Genomic DNA, 18,098 nt, shown 5'->3' with positions numbered 1-18,098 from the left:
TTGTGTACTATAGATAAGAAGAATTGTATACGCAAGTGGAGGCTGGTGGTGTAGTACTGTTTGCCTTATAGCGGCCAGAATCCGCGGCGTGAGGTGGGTGGCTCCCCCAAAGGGTCTTGGTTGTGTTTTTGAGTGAGAAAAATCCATGCTAACCTAGTGCCACTCTCTCCTTGCGTTGCTTGGCGGCAAGTACTACGCCTCGAGGTGGTCGGCTAGGTGATCCTTCAAACATGTGCTTCATTGACACATGCTTATGAGGACGTACAGGAGAGGGGTGTAACTCTTTCTGACGGAGACCGTGGGGATTCAATGAGGAGTACTAATAAAGTTGGAGATTAGGACATGACTTCATGTACGCGGTGAAAACTCTTGTTACAACCTTTATTGGTCGAACCTCAGTAGTGACAAACTTGCACCATTGACTTCTTGAAGCATTGTCCCCATGCTGACGTGATGACCTTGATTGGTTTGTCTCAGGAACCAAGATTAAAATTCTTGTTCTGGTCATCTCTAATCACACATCATGATTGCAACACAAGTGTGTTATCCCTACTTGAAGGCAATATCAAGGAAAAAAGTAAGCGGGGAACTCATGGAACATCGAGACAATCTCAAGGAAATAGAAATATGAAATAATATCCGGTTTGGTTCGGGAGGGATGGAACTGCCTTGACCAGCGCCGCGGCGGGGGCAGTGGGCCGTGCTATTGGATATACATTGTCCTCCGCCTCATAATTTTAGGGCAACATCAAGAACATGACGGAGGGGTTATCAAAGAGGCACACCATCAGCGAAGCGAACTGTTTTGGCATGGCGCCGTCTAGCGGAAGAGGGGGAGATCTGCAATACTTACTTCACACAATCTTGATTTGAATTATCATTTGGTGAACCGGGCATCTCGGACAAAGAGAATAACAAGAAGAGATGGGAAGACCCTTCGCGGTCCTGCTCCCTGGTCTCTACCTTGCTTACCGCCCCGCGTAGGGGCCAGCATACCCATACCGAACATGATTTACTCCTTTTATGGGCGCTTTCAACTAGGCTCTCGTTAAGGAATCGGCCCAAACAAGATAATAAAAACTTGAAAATTCAAAAAAAAAATCATGGATTCAAAAATTTTCATAGATTTGCAATAAGGTTCAAGAATATGATTATAAAATTTTGTATAAAATCAAGATTTTTAAAAAAACGTTCATAATTTTTTGGGAAAAAGATCATCGATTTTGAGAAAAGTTCACGATTTTGAGAAAATGGTAATTGATTTTGAGAAAAAGTTCATCAAATTTGATAAAAGTTCACAAATTTGAAAAAAACATACATTTTGAAAACGATTTTGTTTTATTACATATTTTAAAAACTTGTTCAATTTTGAAAAAAAAATCATCATTTCAAAAAAGTTCTCCCATCTTCAAAATAAAAAATGAAATGGAAAAAGAAAAAAATGGAAAACTTAGAGAACCCATCTGGAAAACGTAGAAGAAAATCAAACAGAAATGAATCTCATCCGAGGGGTAAACTAGCATTGAAGTAGACTAACCACAACATAGGGTTTTCGTTAGTAGTGTCAGCCTCGTCCTACAAAGAAAGATACATCCACCACTACTCCCGATGTCTCCTATTCCCATGGTTCTCATATCTTCCATGTTTTTTCAACTCTTTGATCTATTTAGATGACTACCACATATTTGATGGAAAATAAGTTAACACTGACAGCATGCCAGAAAAGAGTGAGATGGTCAAGCTATTCGGTTTAAGATGAAGCGGTATATATAAGATGAGAACAATAAAGTTTTGTGTAGACAGATAAGAAGCATTGTATACGCAAGTGGAGGTTGGTGGTGTAGTACTGTTTGCCTTATAGCGGCCAGATCCATGACGCGAGTTGGGCGGCTCCCTGAGGGACTTGGTTGTGTTTTTGGGTCAGAAAATATCCCGCTAATCTAGTGCCACTCTCCTTGTGTTGCTTGGCGGCAAGTACGACGCCTCAGGAGGTAGTCGGCTAGGTGGTTCTTTAAGCATGCTTAAAGGACCACCTAGCCGACTACCTCGTGAGGACGTACGGGAGAGGGGTGTAACTCTTTCTAGCGGAGACCACGGGGATTCAATGAGGAGTACTAATAAAGTTGGAGATTAGCTCATGACTTCATGTACGGGGTGAAAACTCTTATTGCATCCTTTATTTGTCGAACTCAGTAGCAACAAACTTGCGTCATTGACTTGTTGAAGCGTTGTCCCCGTGCTGATGTGATCACCTTGATTGGTTTGTCTCAGGAACCAAGATGAAAATTCTTGTTCTGGCTGTCTCTAATCGCACGTCGTGATCACGACACAAGTGTGTTATCCCTACTTGAAGGCAATATCAAGGAAGAAAGTAAGCGACGAATCATAAAACATAAAGATAATATGAAGGAAATAGAAATATGAAATAATACCCGGTTTTGTTCGGGAGGAATGGAACTGCCTTGACCAGCACCACGACAGGGGAAGTGGGGCGTGCTATTGGATATACAATGTCCTCCACCTCATAATTTTAGGGCAACATCAAGAACATGACGAAGCGGTGATCGAAGATGACAAGGCTAGCACACCATCAGTGAAGCGAACTGTTTTGGCATGGCGCTGTCTAGCGCAAGAGGGGCAGATCTGTAATACTTACAACACATCTAGATGTGCTTTAGCAAAACCAAAACTATGAATTTATACTTTGATGAACTGTTGCTTGAAAATTTGATGGAGCGTCCTATACCTTGGGATAGAGTTTAGCTGGTCGATTGTACTATCGTTGTTGTAGTCTTCTACATACCATTGTCGATCCGACGTCCCAACTGCAGCATGCTATTGATTTTTCAAGATGGTTGGAGGTCTCTCAGGTTGAGCAGGTGATGGAGGATTTGTAGGCGGCACTACGTGGACATGTTAGACCTAGGGGCGGCACTACACCGATCCAGCCATCTATATCTTTCCTGGACCCGTAGCCACCTCTGATCAAGCTTCATCCCAGGGCGGAAGGGGCCGAGTGGCAGAGAGGAGAAAAGATGATGGATTGGTCCGCTGGAAATCGGACGCGCGCACACAGACACAAGTGAAGGTCTGGGCCGTGTGGTTCACAACATCTTGGCCTATTAACTTCAGAGCACCCAGGTCGGTCATCATAGCAGCAGCCCAAGAGATGTTTGTTCGGCCACAACAAGCAGACTGGCGCAGAAATCTCTATCTCTTCAATACTTCTCTACTACTAATAAACAATCAAACATGAACTTTTTTAAACACACCCCACAAAACATACCCGGATTCATTATCACCGTATGATTAGACCCACTAAACTTAATCTAACGACTGGCCTTGATCTAATATATTCTCTGTGTGCACTTAACAATTTACATTGGCTGACCGTGCTCCACCGTGGAGTTCCTCCACGCCTGATCAATTAGGAAACTATAATCATGATTGCGTTTTATTAGGAATATAATCACGATTGCTTTTTATTAGGAAGATAATCATGATCGTGTTTTATTAGGAAATAATCGAGTATTCGCATAGATTGACATGTCCGTCACCCTCCTGGATCCCGATCCCATCTCACCCAGCGCCATCACCACCACCGGCCTCTATTTGGCATGGCAGCTGAGCCTCTTGCCTTCTCCCCCGCCGCCCAGCGCCATTCTCCCCACCCTGCCGCCATCCTGCCCGTGTTCCTCCTTCGTTCCCGTCCCCAACTGATCCACATGATGGCCGCCACCACCCACACCTTCAGGGGACGTCCGGGGAGTGCCCGCCGGGGGTGCCGCACCGATCGCCGCTTCAAACGACACGGGAGCCACCCCATCCGGCAAGGAAGCAGGGCACCGCCGCCGCCGCTGCTTCTTAGGGTGCTGCTGCTATTAAGGCCCATCGCCCAACTGTGCTCCTATGGGCCGGCGCCCAAAATTTGTGACCAGTGGCGTCGCCGCTCGAGGTCCTCTACTACTCATCTGCTGCAGAGTAATAATTCATCCACCCTCCCATCTCCCCAAGCCCTACCACGCACCTTCGGAATGGATCCATGTGGTAGCCAGCGATTCCAGTCTCCGTTGCGTGTATTTGGTGATGTTTTGTTACACTATGGGAGGCAATAATTTAGTTTCAGGAGAATTGGGGGACATTGAGTAGCAAGAAACTGCAATTCGAGAAATACCAAATATTATAGTGGTCGAGGGTGCTTATAATTGTGGTTCGAAGTTACAAGGGTGGGGTCCAGATCGACTGTTTGATGCTACGCTTTCCCTTGTGTGGTTTGTCCATTTTTCCTCTATAGATGAAGCATATATATTTGTAATCCTCCATGAACTTTGCCAAATGTTAGCATGGTTCATTTAGTTTTAGTTCTTCCTGTACTTGCTGAAGTGAAGGGATTATGATTTACAAAATGACACTTTTGCCGAGCTTCTAGGAGAGAATCAGCTTGTATGAAACATTTAGCATTCACTTATCGAGAAAATATTAGTTAGCAAATGCGTTATGACGTAACAGTCCTCCTGCCAAGCAGCCTTTTCTTAAAGGAGAAAATATTTTATGATGACATGCAATGTGATAAGTAATGAGCGGTAGAAGGTTCCTAAATTGACACGATAGCGTGCTTAAATTTTCTTTACTTGACCATGTTACTTATGGACAATTGCCATATTTTGACATAGGTTCGTGGTTTCCTCACTTCTGCCGAGGCGAAGGCTATTAGTCGATTTGAAAATGTGAAGGAACCACTGGGGAACTGTGGCTACCGCCTCTGGGGATGTGGGAGACACATCTGTCGCCGCCACCAGGACACGCTAGCCACTGCTGCCGCAGGGGACACTGGTGCACGTGGAAGTCGCTGCTGCCACGGGGGCCACGGGCACACATGGAAGCCCATACTTCTCATAGGTTCAATTGAGGTTTTTGTGCTAATCTATTTTTAGTTTTGTTTCCTTATCGATATGAAATTTCATTAGTGGGTTAGAAAACATTTACTTTTATGCAGTTCTTTTGTGACATCTCAAGGCGACAATCAGCATCAATATGTTTTCCTTCGATGAATCATTCTACATTAAATTGTAACTTCGTCAGTACATGTTGCACGTAAATATTTCATGGTTAGTTGCAGAATATCCCCTTTTCTGTGTGCATTTAGTAGATGGTTATATGAATCTATGCCATGTTCTCTCTCTTGCTGAAGTTTATGTTTAATTCAATTAAAGTTTACATTGAACATTTTCAGTTCTCATTTTTAATGATGTACTTACTCAGAGCTTCTCTTTTCTTCTAGGCTAAGTTTTACTTGATCATATTCGCTCATTATCCTTTCATTCGGACATTCAGCCAATTAAGTTTTCTCATCCACGGTGTTCAGCTATTCTCATTTAATTTGCTGCTCATGCATGTGTTAACCTGTGCTGAGATTGCCTTTTATCTGTATGTAATGTGATGCATTTATTTCAAGAATCTGGTTAAGCTCATGTTTAGCTCCTTTCATCATTTTTTGCTCATTCATCCATTCAAAAATATTTCCCCATTCTTGAAGTCTGCAAATTCAGGAAATTTAGTTATATTGCAGGAACTTAGAATTGAAGGAAGACCCAAACTGCAAGCACCGCATTCTCTGAAGGCCCTTCTATTTGAAATACACCTGTGCGGAAGTATGACTTCATTGCTTTTGTATAAGTATTACTTCACTGTTACTTTACTCTTCTATCTTTATGCACTTCTAAAGATCATTTATATCTCTTGCATGTCGCATAATTGTACCTCAGCTCGACTCTATCTTGACTATTGAGTTTGCATGCTATTTTGTAATGCAAATAAAATGCATCCATGGCAGTTGGTTACAGAAGCAACTAGCGGAAGCTAATTTATCATTTGAAATCATCGTTAAGCCATGAGTAGCATCTAGCATGTGGTGTTGCTGATGTGCAAAATGTAGTAGCTTGTTGTCTGTGTATTTATAGTCCTGTATCAACTGGATGCTAAGGTAGGATGAATTAATTACTTCCCAGTTTGTAGTTTCATTTTTCTGTTCTTTTCATCTAAATAAAAAATGTTGTCTGCACGCATTAATTTTCCAAATTGAAGAGTTTAGAAACCTTGGTGTGCCTCTTACAGCTATTCTATAGCTACAGTCTTCCGCTTTTCTCTCCCTCTATCGATGTCTCGGAAGAAAATATAGATCTTATACTCTTGATGCATTTTATATTCTGGTAATTAATCACATCTTGCATGTTCACTTGCAATTTTGAAAATCTAAGGCATTGCATGTTGACAGTTTGAACTCTTTTAATGGCTACTAAGCAGTAGCAGCTGCTGCTGCTTCAAAGAGTTCACCCATCCTTGAAGTTTTACCCCTTCCCCTGGTTTATTTTACCAGGTCGAAATTCTGATGATATTATCATGTTGCGACATAGATGCTTAGGAAATTTTGATTATAACCAGAATGTAGTAATTATTTGCAAGGTCATTTAAATTACAATTATTTCTATATCAGGAGAATTTGGATTGTATACAAAAGGTGACAGTCTCATCATTATTGTCATGCATATTGTGTGTTTAATATCTGACCATTATTTATTTTCAGAGTAATATATGTCTTTTCATTTTGGCACATCTTCACTACAAAATGTGACCGTGATGGAAGAGGCACTCCTGCAAACTTTGCTTCATGTACCTGTTCTTTTTCATTTGTTATGTTGCTTGTAACAACTGCACAGCCAGCATTTACGGTTTTCTTGTGAACTTACAAGGTCTGACTGAAATTTCTGTAAACATTGTGTTGACTTGTATACTTCAAAATAAGGTTTCTATGCATTACTAACGAGAGTGTGCTATATTTATATCTTTGGTCTTTCTACACAGATGTCGTAAACATGTGTCATCAACACATTCTTTGTTTTTTCTTAATTTGTAACATCTGTATTGCTGGAGTTGGTTTATTTTAAGTTGTTATATTTGGAGTGGGATGAGCGATCGATTAAGAATGTTTAGCCAGCATATTTGGAGCGCCGAGTCAACAAATCGGACTGTTTAGCTGGCCCAGTTTTACCTCTTGCACCAAGTTTAGGAGCCCTGCGCCTGCGGGCTGCGGTGGATGTAAAGGCTCCTGTGAGGCCAAGATAAAAGAGAAAATAGGTCCTGCTCTGTTGTAACTAGGCTAATTACGGACGACTCTATATATTGTATTTAAAGCCGGACAAAAGATCAAGTTAACGTTGCAGACACTTTTCCATTCTGGACAGCCTTGCAATATGATTATCCTCGTCAATTTTTGTTGAGGTTCTCCATTTCACTTCGAACTTCTCTTGGAGCATGAACTCTCGTGTGTAGACGGCAAGAGTACTCATATACAATAGGGCTTCCCAGCCATCTCAAATTGACTTCTATGTACTAGTGACACACTCGTTCTCAGTGGAAAGATCATTCCACAACTAATCCCGATATCTCCTATTCCCATGGGTTCTCATTTTCTGGCCCTCTCTTTGATCTATTTGTATGAGTACCACCTATTTCATAAAAAATAAGTTAACACTACCAGCATGCCAAAATAGAGTGAGATGGTGGAGCTATTTGGTTTAAGATGAAGTGGTATATATAAGATGAGAACAATACTCATGCAAGTAAAGTTCGGTGTACTATGGACAAGGAAGCATTGGATACACAAATGGAGGTTGGTGGTGTAGTACTATTTGCCTTAGAGCATCTCCAACAGATGATGTAAAATTTGGTGCTGAAAAGAAGTTTAGCACAGGAGAGAGAAGGTTTTAGGGCACCGGAAATTTTTTTTGCAGAAGCAGATGATGTAAAACTGGAGTCCAAAAAACATTTATCCTAGAGGCTTTTCGTCGAACTACTAGTGGGCAAGGAGGAGAATTTAGGCTGTCTGCTCATCGGGGCCGAGGTGGTGGCCGGGTCGGCTAGGAATGGCTTTGGGGGTCGCCTTCATGACGCCTGGAAGTTGGGGGTTGCGGCAAGAGTCGGCGTTGCCACGTCGTTGGAAAGCCGAGAGCTCCGAAGGAGCAGCGACTCAGCTCAATGGCAGCGGTCATGTGGTGGTCGCAGCGGACACTAATTGACCTCAACAGTGATGAAAGATGTTGCAGCGGCCATTAAGGGCAAGGGAGGGATGGCGAGTGGCCAAAAGCAATGCAAATCGAGGCGGTGGCGGCCGTCCGGAGTGGCGGGATTGGTCGGCAGAGTGGCAGCTAGGCCAGAGGCTGACGGTGAACTCACGGCGGTGGCGTGCAACAACCAGATCCCGCCGGTGGTGGTCGCGGGGAGAGCCGGAGGTAGGGCGATTGAAAGTTTCTGCGTGGCAGTTGGCGTGCGCACAACTGTGTTTAGTTTTTGCGGCAACCAATAGTAGTGCCGCAAATGTGCAGAAACTTGGGGCCAAAATATGGGGTTGCCCAAAAAAAGTGCATCACAATTTGGAAATACATCATCTACCGAAGCATGTTTTTGGATCTAAATGCCCTAAAGATAGTTTTTTTGGCACCATGCCTATTTTACATCATCTGTTGAAGATGCTAGCAGCTAGATCTAACGTCACTCACTCCCTGTGTCTCCTCCAACTATGGGGACAAGTACTATGCCTTGGGAGGTGGTCGGCTATGTGGCCCTTCCAGCATGTGCTTCATTGAAGCATGCTTACGAGGACTTCAGGGAGGTGAGCAACTTTCTCTGATGGAGACCACGACGATTCGTCATGGAGTACTAACTGGCCTAGCTACCGGAAGATCCTTCATCAAGATGGCGCATGACTTTAGGTCCGGGGTGAGAACTCTTCTTTCGGCCTTTATTGGATGTATTTATTAGCGACAAACTTGCATTGTTACCCCCTTGAAGGCATTGTTTCCATGCTAATGTGATGGCCTTGAGTGGTTGGTCTGGGCAACCAAGATGAAAATTCTTGTCTTGATTTCCTCCGACTGTACGTGAAGATGGCGACGCGAGCATGCTATCCCTTCTGGAAGGTGTTTTTGCAGAGAATGCATCTTATTTGTAGGTATTTACTTCATATCTTGTAATGATTCTGCAGTTGATCGGTCTCCGTGTCATGTACTTTGCATGTTGCTGATGTTGGCCTTTAATGTCTTGCATTAACTTGAAGTCTTCAATAATATTATGGGTATGTGCATATGAGGATCCAGAGACTGGGAGGCTGATCCTTCAAGAAAAATTGCCTTAAAGCTATTCCACACGTTGAATTGATGTTTTCGCAACGTAAAACACACAGACAGAATTAGTCACTGACTAGATAATTACAAAACTATATATTATTGATAAAAATAGCACCCCCATAATCATACCCTATTTTTTTCTCGTACTGACACTAAAGTGTGCCAATGAGAAGATGGAGAAGAAAAGGACATGGGGTTGCGTTTGAAAGATTTAAGTTTGATATATAAACCAAACTAAAATATAAAGCATAAGGTAGTTGTGTCTATGTGATGTTGATTACTTGGCTAAACTGGAAGAGATAACATCACTAGTAGAAAAAGGGTCAAACGTGAAGCACATTAGTGCCGGTTTGATTTTGGCCCGGTACTAATGGTACCATTAGTGCCGGTTCGAACGGATTTGCATTAATGCCGGTTCGTGTTGAACCTTTAGTACCGGTTCGTGGCACGAACCGGTACTAAAGGGGTGATGGCAGGCTGGCGTCAGGCCGGGGCCCCACGATCACCTTTAGTACCGGTTCGTGGCACGAACCGGTACTAAAGGGTTCGTGCCATGAACCGGTACTAAAGGGGTCTGACCTATAGTACCGGTTTGTGACACAAACCGGCACTAAAAGTGTAGGGAAAATGTAAAACGGCTATAACTTTTGCATACGATGTCGGAAAAAAATGTATAATATATCAAAAAATTCAGCACGAAAATCCGCATCCGATGGAGACAGTGTACGGCCTATTTGGAATTATTTAGAATCCTCAAATTCCAAAAGGAAAAAAGATATGGTCAAATAATTTCAGTTTTTTTAAAAAAATTGGTTAAATCTGGTCAAACTACTTATTCAAGAAGTATTAATGTTACTACATAATTATTCAAGAATATTAGTGTTACTAAATAATTATTTCAATTTTTTTAATTTTGGTCAAATCTGGTCAAACTATGGTCAAACTGTGGTCAAACTATGGTCAAACTTATTCAAGAAATATTAGCGTTACTAAATAATTACTGTTTTTTAGAATAATAGTTTCAAACTCCAACGGTGAAATGTGTGACTTCATGCTCAAGCTAAACTCCTGAGGGTTAATAGGATTAACATCTTACTATTGTCAGGAAAACAACAAGTGCAGACTCGGAAAAGCATGCTCGGGCTAGAGTAGTGAGAGGGATGGGTGACTGGTCGGGAAGTTAGATGATTTGGAATGAGTGATCCACACTTGAGCAGTTAAGAGAGGGGATTAGAGACTAAATCATCAAATAATTCAGAAAAATTAAAAATCTAAAAAAAATTCAAATTTTTTTTCCAAAATTTTCAAAAAAAAATTCAAAAAAAAAACCTTTAGTACTGGTTGGTAACACCAACCGGTACTAAAGTTCCCCCATACCGGGGCACGAGCTCACGCCACGTGGTGGCACTTTAGCGCCGGTTCGTGTCGAACCAGTACTAAGGGGGGGGGGGCCTTTAGTGACCACCCTTTAGTGCCGGTTATGGAACCGACACTAAAGGCCCTTACGAACCGGCGCTAAAACTCTGTTTTCTACTAGTGCATGCACGTTGTCATGGGTTGGTTGCTTGAAAACATGTCGATAGTTAGGCTGATAACATGAATAACTGTAAGAATTAATTATGATGTGATGGCAAATGATTTGATATCCAAGCATGATGTGTTGATGTGAAAAGGGTTGGATGTATGAAAAAAATAGTTAATGGGTGGGTAGATTAATGACGTGACAAACATGCATGGTTTGCTGACTTGGAAGGGTTGCATGCTTAGAAAAAACTGTTAGTGGGTTGAAACTAGAAGATAATGTTATTTGTAATAATAAAGACATATAAAACATAACTAATATTTGTACGAAAACTTAAAGACTAGATACATTGGTCATCATAGAATTCTATCTCAAAATTTAAAAATTATTCCGAAATTTACATACCATGCACATCTTGAGAGCAAAGACGCGAAACTTTCCTTACATCTTCTTGCCTAGTCACCCTCGTCTTGATCCCGTTTCCCTTCTCTTTCTCGCCCTCACTTCATCACTCTACCTCTCCTTCTCATCCCTTGCCCTACTTTACTTTGTTTGGATACCTTTCTCCAAGCGTGCCGGGCTCAACAGATCACTTATGGATTTCAAAAAATGTTCAGTATGTATTGCCATACAGTTGAAGAACCCTCCCGAAACACGGAACATGAAATGAACGAGCTAACGTTTCGACATGCATACCAGAGCACAAATGTCACCAAGACGCAAAAATTTAAGCTTCCAGTCAACCACTAACTGCCCTAGCTCGAGCTCGATTCATGTGATGGCACATGGGCTTGTGTTGCGTTGTGGAACAGAGATCCAATGACATACCCATGGCCTGTCGGGCAGAGAAACATGTACTGTAGCAGAGACGGTCCTATAACATGGACACTGTTCATGCACGGTTACAGATGGCTGAAAGTCTCAAACGGATGGTTGAAAGAGAGGGGCATGTTACAGTAATGTTCACCAATGACATGCCCATGGTTCTCAGTCACACCGGCGAGAGAAAACTAGTCAGTGAGTGAGCAGGCACTCTGTTTCTCTCTTTTCTCATGCTACAAGGAGGAGGCGACCAACCCATTTTATAGGCTGATGTCTCTCCCCCATCACTAATTAGCTACTCCCTCCATAAAGAAATATATATTTCTTTAGTGATCTAAACGCTCTTATATTTCTTTACGGAGGGAGTATGTGAGAGTAAACTCGATGCACCAGGATTGCAGTAACGATAGGATACCAAGAGTCCTCAAATCTAACACATAATACAAAGAATTCTAAAATCGTCTTCGCCACATATATTCTGAGTTTTTGACTGCAAGAACTGGGCGCATGCATGCACCATTGGAAGCTACTACAGAAATCTTTCAGTTGCTTTGACGTCAAGTAGCCAAGCCAGCAGTGTCTTCTATGACACAAAAGTTAACCTAAGGATAAGCATTGACTACATCACAACACAGATGATAATTTGCTTTTACTAGAAAGTTGATAATTGACTAATGTACGTATTAGGACCAAGATAGACCAAGCGCACTCATTTTGCTGATGTTGCGTTGTGAAATCTGCCACTACGAAATGCTGAGAAGACCTCCTTGCAAAAAAAAAAAGATTGAGAAAAGAGCATGCTTGTGCGAGAAGATTGCTTCGGCGGTCAACATTGGCGTCAAGGTTTAATCATATTTAAAGCTCTTGACTTGACTCGTGAGCACCTCTTGGAGGACAATGACTGGTTCACTGACAAAAAATGAGTAGTTCCTACTTGAAGAGTTTTTTTTTTACTCCAGACCCTGGTTTGAGAGTAACTTCTCGTCGACAGAATGCGCCTGCCACGTGTTTCTCAGTGAGCCGCGACCGTTTATAATTGGGACGTGTAACTGCCTGCCATGTGTTTGTCAGTGAGCCGCGACTCGACAGTATTTGGCCTGGTCTATGCCTGCCACGTGTCACTTCAACTATAATAGGAAATTTAGATCATTGACCTGATCTAAATTTCCATTTATAGCTGAAGTACCAAAATTTTGTGTTTTTTTATCCAAAGAACATGAGCCGTGACCGTTTGCAACAAAATTCTTCCGTTAACACGGTAAGCCAATCAATAAAAGAGAAGAGCCAAAGACTGACCCAGAAAGTGAAAGCTTCTGATTACCCAGTGAAATTGTTGCATATAAAGGACTCATCTCTCCTCTAGCGTTTCAGTGTGCCCACCCAATACACCTTAGTTTTCCTTCCAGCAATGGGAGCTCAGACTGGAGCAACACTCCTCCTCGCCAGCCTCCTCCTTGCTCTTGCGGCCATCACCAGCAGCAACACTGAAGGTACATACATACATACACAGGTGACTTCCTTGTTGCTCAAAGGTTTTGTGCTGCTGATTTACACACAATTTGTTGGTATCCGGAGGCGACATACTTTACGCGCAAAGGCAGGCGTGGAATGACCCCAACGGCGTGCTACAGAGCTGGGATCCGACCCTTGCCAATCCCTGCTATTGGTTTCATGTCAGCTGCAACAACGAAAACTCCGTCGTCCGAGTGTATATATGCCACCCATGTTTTTCTTTACTCCTCCTTGTTCTGAACTGAAGGCCGAAACTGATTTGATCGTAGTTCTTTTCGATAGTCAGAACCTTGTGACTTGGACAAAAGTTGCACTACCTGAGTTGTTCCTTACTATGCAGGGATTTGGGGAATGCAGGCATCTCAGGCCCCCTCATTCCTGAACTGGGCCAACTGAAGAGCCTTCGGTACCTGTAAGTTCTACTGCAACTTGCTGCAGAGTGCAGACCTGTAGAATTACACTCAAAGTTTCCCTACAGTACAGAATGACATTCTCATCTTCACAGGGAGCTGTATGAGAACAAAATGAGTGGGCGAATACCAGCGACCCTGGGAAACCTGAGGAGACTGATCAGCCTTGATCTTTACAGCAACCATCTCACTGGGGCGATACCGGGCTCGCTCGGGAACATCGCGTCGCTGTGTTTCCTGTATGAGTCCTGCTACAACAAGCTCTTTTTCAGATGGCGAGATGCTAAGACACCTATCATCTCCAACTGCTAAAAATAACCTGTTGGTGTCTCTCTGCAGAAGGATCCATCGGAACAAGCTTGCAGGAGGTATACCAGCGTCGCTGGGCCGCCTGACAAAGCTTCTCAGGTTGGAGCTTCAGGAGAACATGCTGACCGGCACGGTGCCGCTGGAGGTCCTGTCTCTTGTTCTTGTCGGAGACTTGACTAAGCTGTGAGTAGTACATACAGTTCGTTTCACACACCACAATTTGCATCTGTTTTCTTCCTTCCTTTCCCAGTGATGTCCGGTTGACGCGATATCTTCTATCTTCGTTCACGCAGAGATGTTGTGGAAAACAATCTCAGCGGCACTGTCAGATCATGTAAACAAAGAGGTAGGGTGCATTTTATTTGTATACTTGTGTTGTACAGCTAGAGGTTTGGTGCTTTGTGCTCACAAGAATTTCCCAATCGGCGTCATCCAGTACACGCTCAAGTGAAACTTTTTCCGTTCTGTAACTGATGGCAATAAAACTGTTTCAGGGCAAACTGAACAAGCAGCCTGAGCTGTTGTAGACCTTTGTTCCGTTAAGAAACAAAAGGAAGAAATAAGGAATAATCCTTCTGTGCACATTTACCAGAAAACAATCCCTCTGGTTTATCTTAGTCACAGACATAGCACATGGTGCTTCAGGAATCTAGAACCAAAACTAATTCTGATGCTCAGTAAAAATCTTTAGCATGCACTATGCCTGTGACGTTGAGCAAACGACAAACATGTGAATAGAACACATAGCACACAGACTTATATCTCAAATATAATGACACATAGACATAGCTGTGTCTATCCAATAGCACGTTCAAATGTAGTTTAAGCATCACAACATTGGTTCAGAGAAATAAAGGATGGCTGCAGCTGCAGCAACAACGACCCACAAACTTAACAGACTAGTTCAAGACTCAAATCGATTACACGGACAATAGCTTATAGCTATGATTTATTCTGATAAAATAAAGATAGTGCTAAATAGGACAGTCTTCTGATAGAGATCAGAAATGCAGCCTTCCTCCATATCACGCCGACAAGACTTCATGCTTCATCACACAGTAACGGTGATCACCCCTGTTCTCAAGTCTTACTCTTCATCCCCCTAAAGTAACAACATCGAATCAAACATTAGCAACGCGAACAGAATACAAGGCATTCCTTTGTTTATATAGGAAAAGAAAAGAACATGAGCTTGCGTGCTTTGGTGCAAACCTTAAGTTGTTTTCCTCGATGAGCTTGTGGATGCCTCGGCCTCCTGCCGCGGCGCGTTCCGTTTCCGGCCAGCACAGGCTCCTCCCGGACCGGATTCACTGGAGTTTCAATTGATTGCTATTCAAAGTCTTCGTCATACTCCTCGTCAGACACGTCCTCGTAAGCGTTCACCTCAACCTGGTAGCGAAGGATCCCTCCTATCCCACCAAAGCCCCTGCAGAACTGAGATCCTTCCTGCGACTTGTTCGTGATGAACTCCAGTGTGCAACCAAACTGCCGATAGTTTTCGGCAAACCACTCCAGTAGCGAGGTATTCTCAACCACCTCCAGGTCTGCAGATGTTGCCTTATCTTTGAAGTTGCTCTGATCTGCCTCCTGTGCCTTGTTGAAGTGCTTCACTGCAGTTTCTCCAGTGGCAGAATTCTTCAGGACGTACCGATTGATGTCAAGATTTTCCCACACAATCAGTGTCTCCACAGCACCCATTTCAAGGGCAGCCATGGTGTCATCCACACCAAAAACATACTTTCCAGTGTCTTGGCTTATCTCCTCAAAGTATTTCCCGATCAGCTTCTTTTCTTGGATGAACTTGACATTGGAAAGGACTTCAGCAGATATCTCAATGGCCTGGTTGAAGCCATTCTCTCCGCCATAAGAAACATCAACCACCTTGAGTATCTTGGTAGCCAAGCGCTGATCAAACATGTCAGACTGACTCAGTTCAGTCTTGAAGTCAGCAGAACCAGCTAGAATGAGCCCAGAAACATTTGGCTGACTGGTGGCAGGGTTGATGAAGAATTGTGTAGCGAGCTCAGCTGTCTTGCGCACATAGTTGTGGCGCTTCTCCATACGCAGGCGGGCAAAGCGAAGTGCTGACTGCCCTCCTCGTCCATGCTTCTTTGGGAGATCCACAGAGAACTTGTGAAGAACCTCTCTAGTGTTGCCACTCAGTGTTCCAAAAAGTGTTCCGTTACCATCCATGACAATGAAGCCAAACTTATCATCAGACTCAAGCAGTTCATTCAACGCCTCAGTGTGGAACTTGTTGTCACAGAGATACAGGGAAGCATTAATTGGCCTGAATGGCTCAAAGTCAAAGGTGACTTTCTTTTCTTTGCCCTCATCAGTCACGATGGTTCCAGTATAAAGCACCAACCCATTGGGGGGGACTCGATTGTACAGCTTCAACCTTTGCTGAGCAGAGGTAATAGCAGCCAGGACAGACTGCCTGTTGACCCTGCTCTTGATGTTTGAGGCAGTTCCATATTCATCACCCAACATCTTGGTTACTCTTGAGACCTGATCACGAGGTGGCATGATCAGCGATATCATGCTTGTCCCATTTCCACGGGCAGCATCAAGCCCTTTAATCAGCTTCTTAACTTTCCAGATCTCAATGTTCTTGTCGTTATCATGCCCGTCCGCCATCTTGGTTGTGTTCCCACCTCTGCCTTCACCTACAAGATAGAACATCCAGAGTAAGCATAAAACATGCTAATAGTAGCTGTCGAGAAAGCTGAGTAACATATTATTGCAGGAACAGAAGTAGGAATACATCAAAGCATCATATAAATGAGAAATGCAACTTCCATTCTTGCAGTCGTGACAAGTAAATAACACAAATAAATGATGAACAGGTTAATGGACATACAAGTATTTATAATGATGTACACATACATAATCAAAGAGAAGCATGGCAAAATTGATTAAAGAATAAAAAATCTTCTTGCCAAACAAAGACAACGGTTCCAATGGCACTAGATATATCAGTGGCGAGGATATATACAAGAAAAAAACAGACCGACCCTGGCATATTTTAGGACAAACAACCACAAGCTGAAATAAGCATGTAAAAGACAGCAAGTACACTTGGATTTACGGTTGTACGCATGCATCTACAAAACGACAAATGCATAACCAGTTAAACCATGTACCATAGTTGAGGATCCTAGGGACCCAGCAATCAAGTGCAAAACAAAACCATCAAAATACACACCTTGAGATGGCTGATACTACCAGCTGCATAATAATTTGAAAAGTTCTTTCAAACAATTGCACGGCAAATCCATCATCTTCCATGTTCCCATTGGAAAACTAATAAATAATATAATTACTCCCTGTGAAATCGACCTCAATCATAGCGAAGCATTCATCTGTCTATTCTACCAACAACATGAAACAGGGGAGGGGGCACCCGAGGCTTTGTGGACCGAACGGATGCCTGCGCAACCAGTTAAAACAGTGGAGCAGAGTTGATGGTCCTATTATCCTACAGACCGATCCAGCACTCAAATGCATAACTTATAGTACTAAGCACCAAATGCACACTACATTCAGAGGGGGTGATACCACCAGCCGCACATTGAAGACGCCCAAAGCTGAAAATTCAAACATGAGGCGAAAGAAACATCTTGCAAACAGTCGCACAACCAAATCCGTCACCTTCGACGCCTATTAATCTCTGCTCGACAAATTTGCACGCACAAATCGCAGCTAATCCAATCCTCGCCACTAAATCGACCCCGACCAGAGCAACGCGCCCATGTATACCAATCCTCCCCGAGACTAAATTCCCAACAAAAGAAAAGAAAAAAAAACAGGGGAGGGCGCCGCGGGCTCGCGCACCCGCGGCGGATCGGCCCGGGCGCCATCAGATCGAGCACTCCGGAGGCCGGCCAACGGCGCGACGATGGCACGCACAGACGGGCGTAATCGAGCCGGAACGGTCGAGGAAACTCGCCGGCGGCGGCTCGCGAAGGAATAAAAACGTACATGCATACGCTTGATCGAGAGAGGGAGGCGGGCGTGGTTGGTTACCTTGGTCGGCGGCCGGCGCTAGGGTTTGGCCGGGAAGAATCTGTGTGCGGGGTGCGGCGGTGGCGGAGGAAAAATCAGGGGCCGGCGGCTTTTATGTGCGGGATCGTGTGGAGTCCGCTCCGGGGAGGAGAGAGCCCGACCAACCTCGGATGCCAACTGAACGCAACCCGGACGGACTCCGCGGCGCCGCGCGATCGGGATCGGACGGTGGGGAATATTCGTTGATTTTGGGTTGACGCGCGGAAGGGAGTCCGCTTGCTGTTTGCTTTTGCTTTGCTTGACCCGCGAGGAACAAATTCTCTTCTCCTGGCG

At 43.7% G+C, this 18,098-nt stretch overlaps 2 protein-coding genes across 2 annotated transcripts; one reads left to right on the top strand and one right to left on the bottom strand.

Annotated features, from left to right (window-relative positions):
• The first annotated feature begins 12,916 nt into the window (after positions 1-12,916).
• Positions 12,917-14,230, top strand: LOC119343439 (leucine-rich repeat protein 2-like). Its single transcript, XM_037614383.1, has 6 exons — positions 12,917-13,016; positions 13,102-13,234; positions 13,379-13,450; positions 13,544-13,687; positions 13,788-13,940; positions 14,051-14,230. The coding sequence occupies exons 1-6, from the start codon at positions 12,935-12,937 to the stop codon at positions 14,142-14,144; spliced, it is 678 nt and encodes a 225-aa protein (XP_037470280.1). The 5' UTR covers positions 12,917-12,934; the 3' UTR covers positions 14,145-14,230.
• Positions 14,231-14,492: 262 nt separating this feature from the next.
• LOC119343444 (eukaryotic peptide chain release factor subunit 1-1-like) lies at positions 14,493-17,896 on the bottom strand. The gene is made up of 3 exons (XM_037614386.1): positions 17,787-17,896; positions 14,970-16,426; positions 14,493-14,859 (listed from the first exon to the last, which is right to left on the bottom strand). The coding sequence occupies exon 2, from the start codon at positions 16,395-16,397 to the stop codon at positions 15,087-15,089; it is 1,311 nt and encodes a 436-aa protein (XP_037470283.1). The 5' UTR covers positions 16,398-16,426; positions 17,787-17,896; the 3' UTR covers positions 14,493-14,859; positions 14,970-15,086.
• Between the last annotated feature and the right edge of the window lie 202 nt (positions 17,897-18,098).

This window comes from Triticum dicoccoides, unplaced genomic scaffold (assembly GCF_002162155.2).
Source record: "Triticum dicoccoides isolate Atlit2015 ecotype Zavitan unplaced genomic scaffold, WEW_v2.0 scaffold127843, whole genome shotgun sequence".
NCBI classification, from domain to species: Eukaryota; Viridiplantae; Streptophyta; class Magnoliopsida; order Poales; family Poaceae; genus Triticum; species Triticum dicoccoides.
The sequence above is the reverse complement of the archived record's forward strand: the minus strand, read 5'-3'. Positions and strand labels throughout refer to the sequence as shown.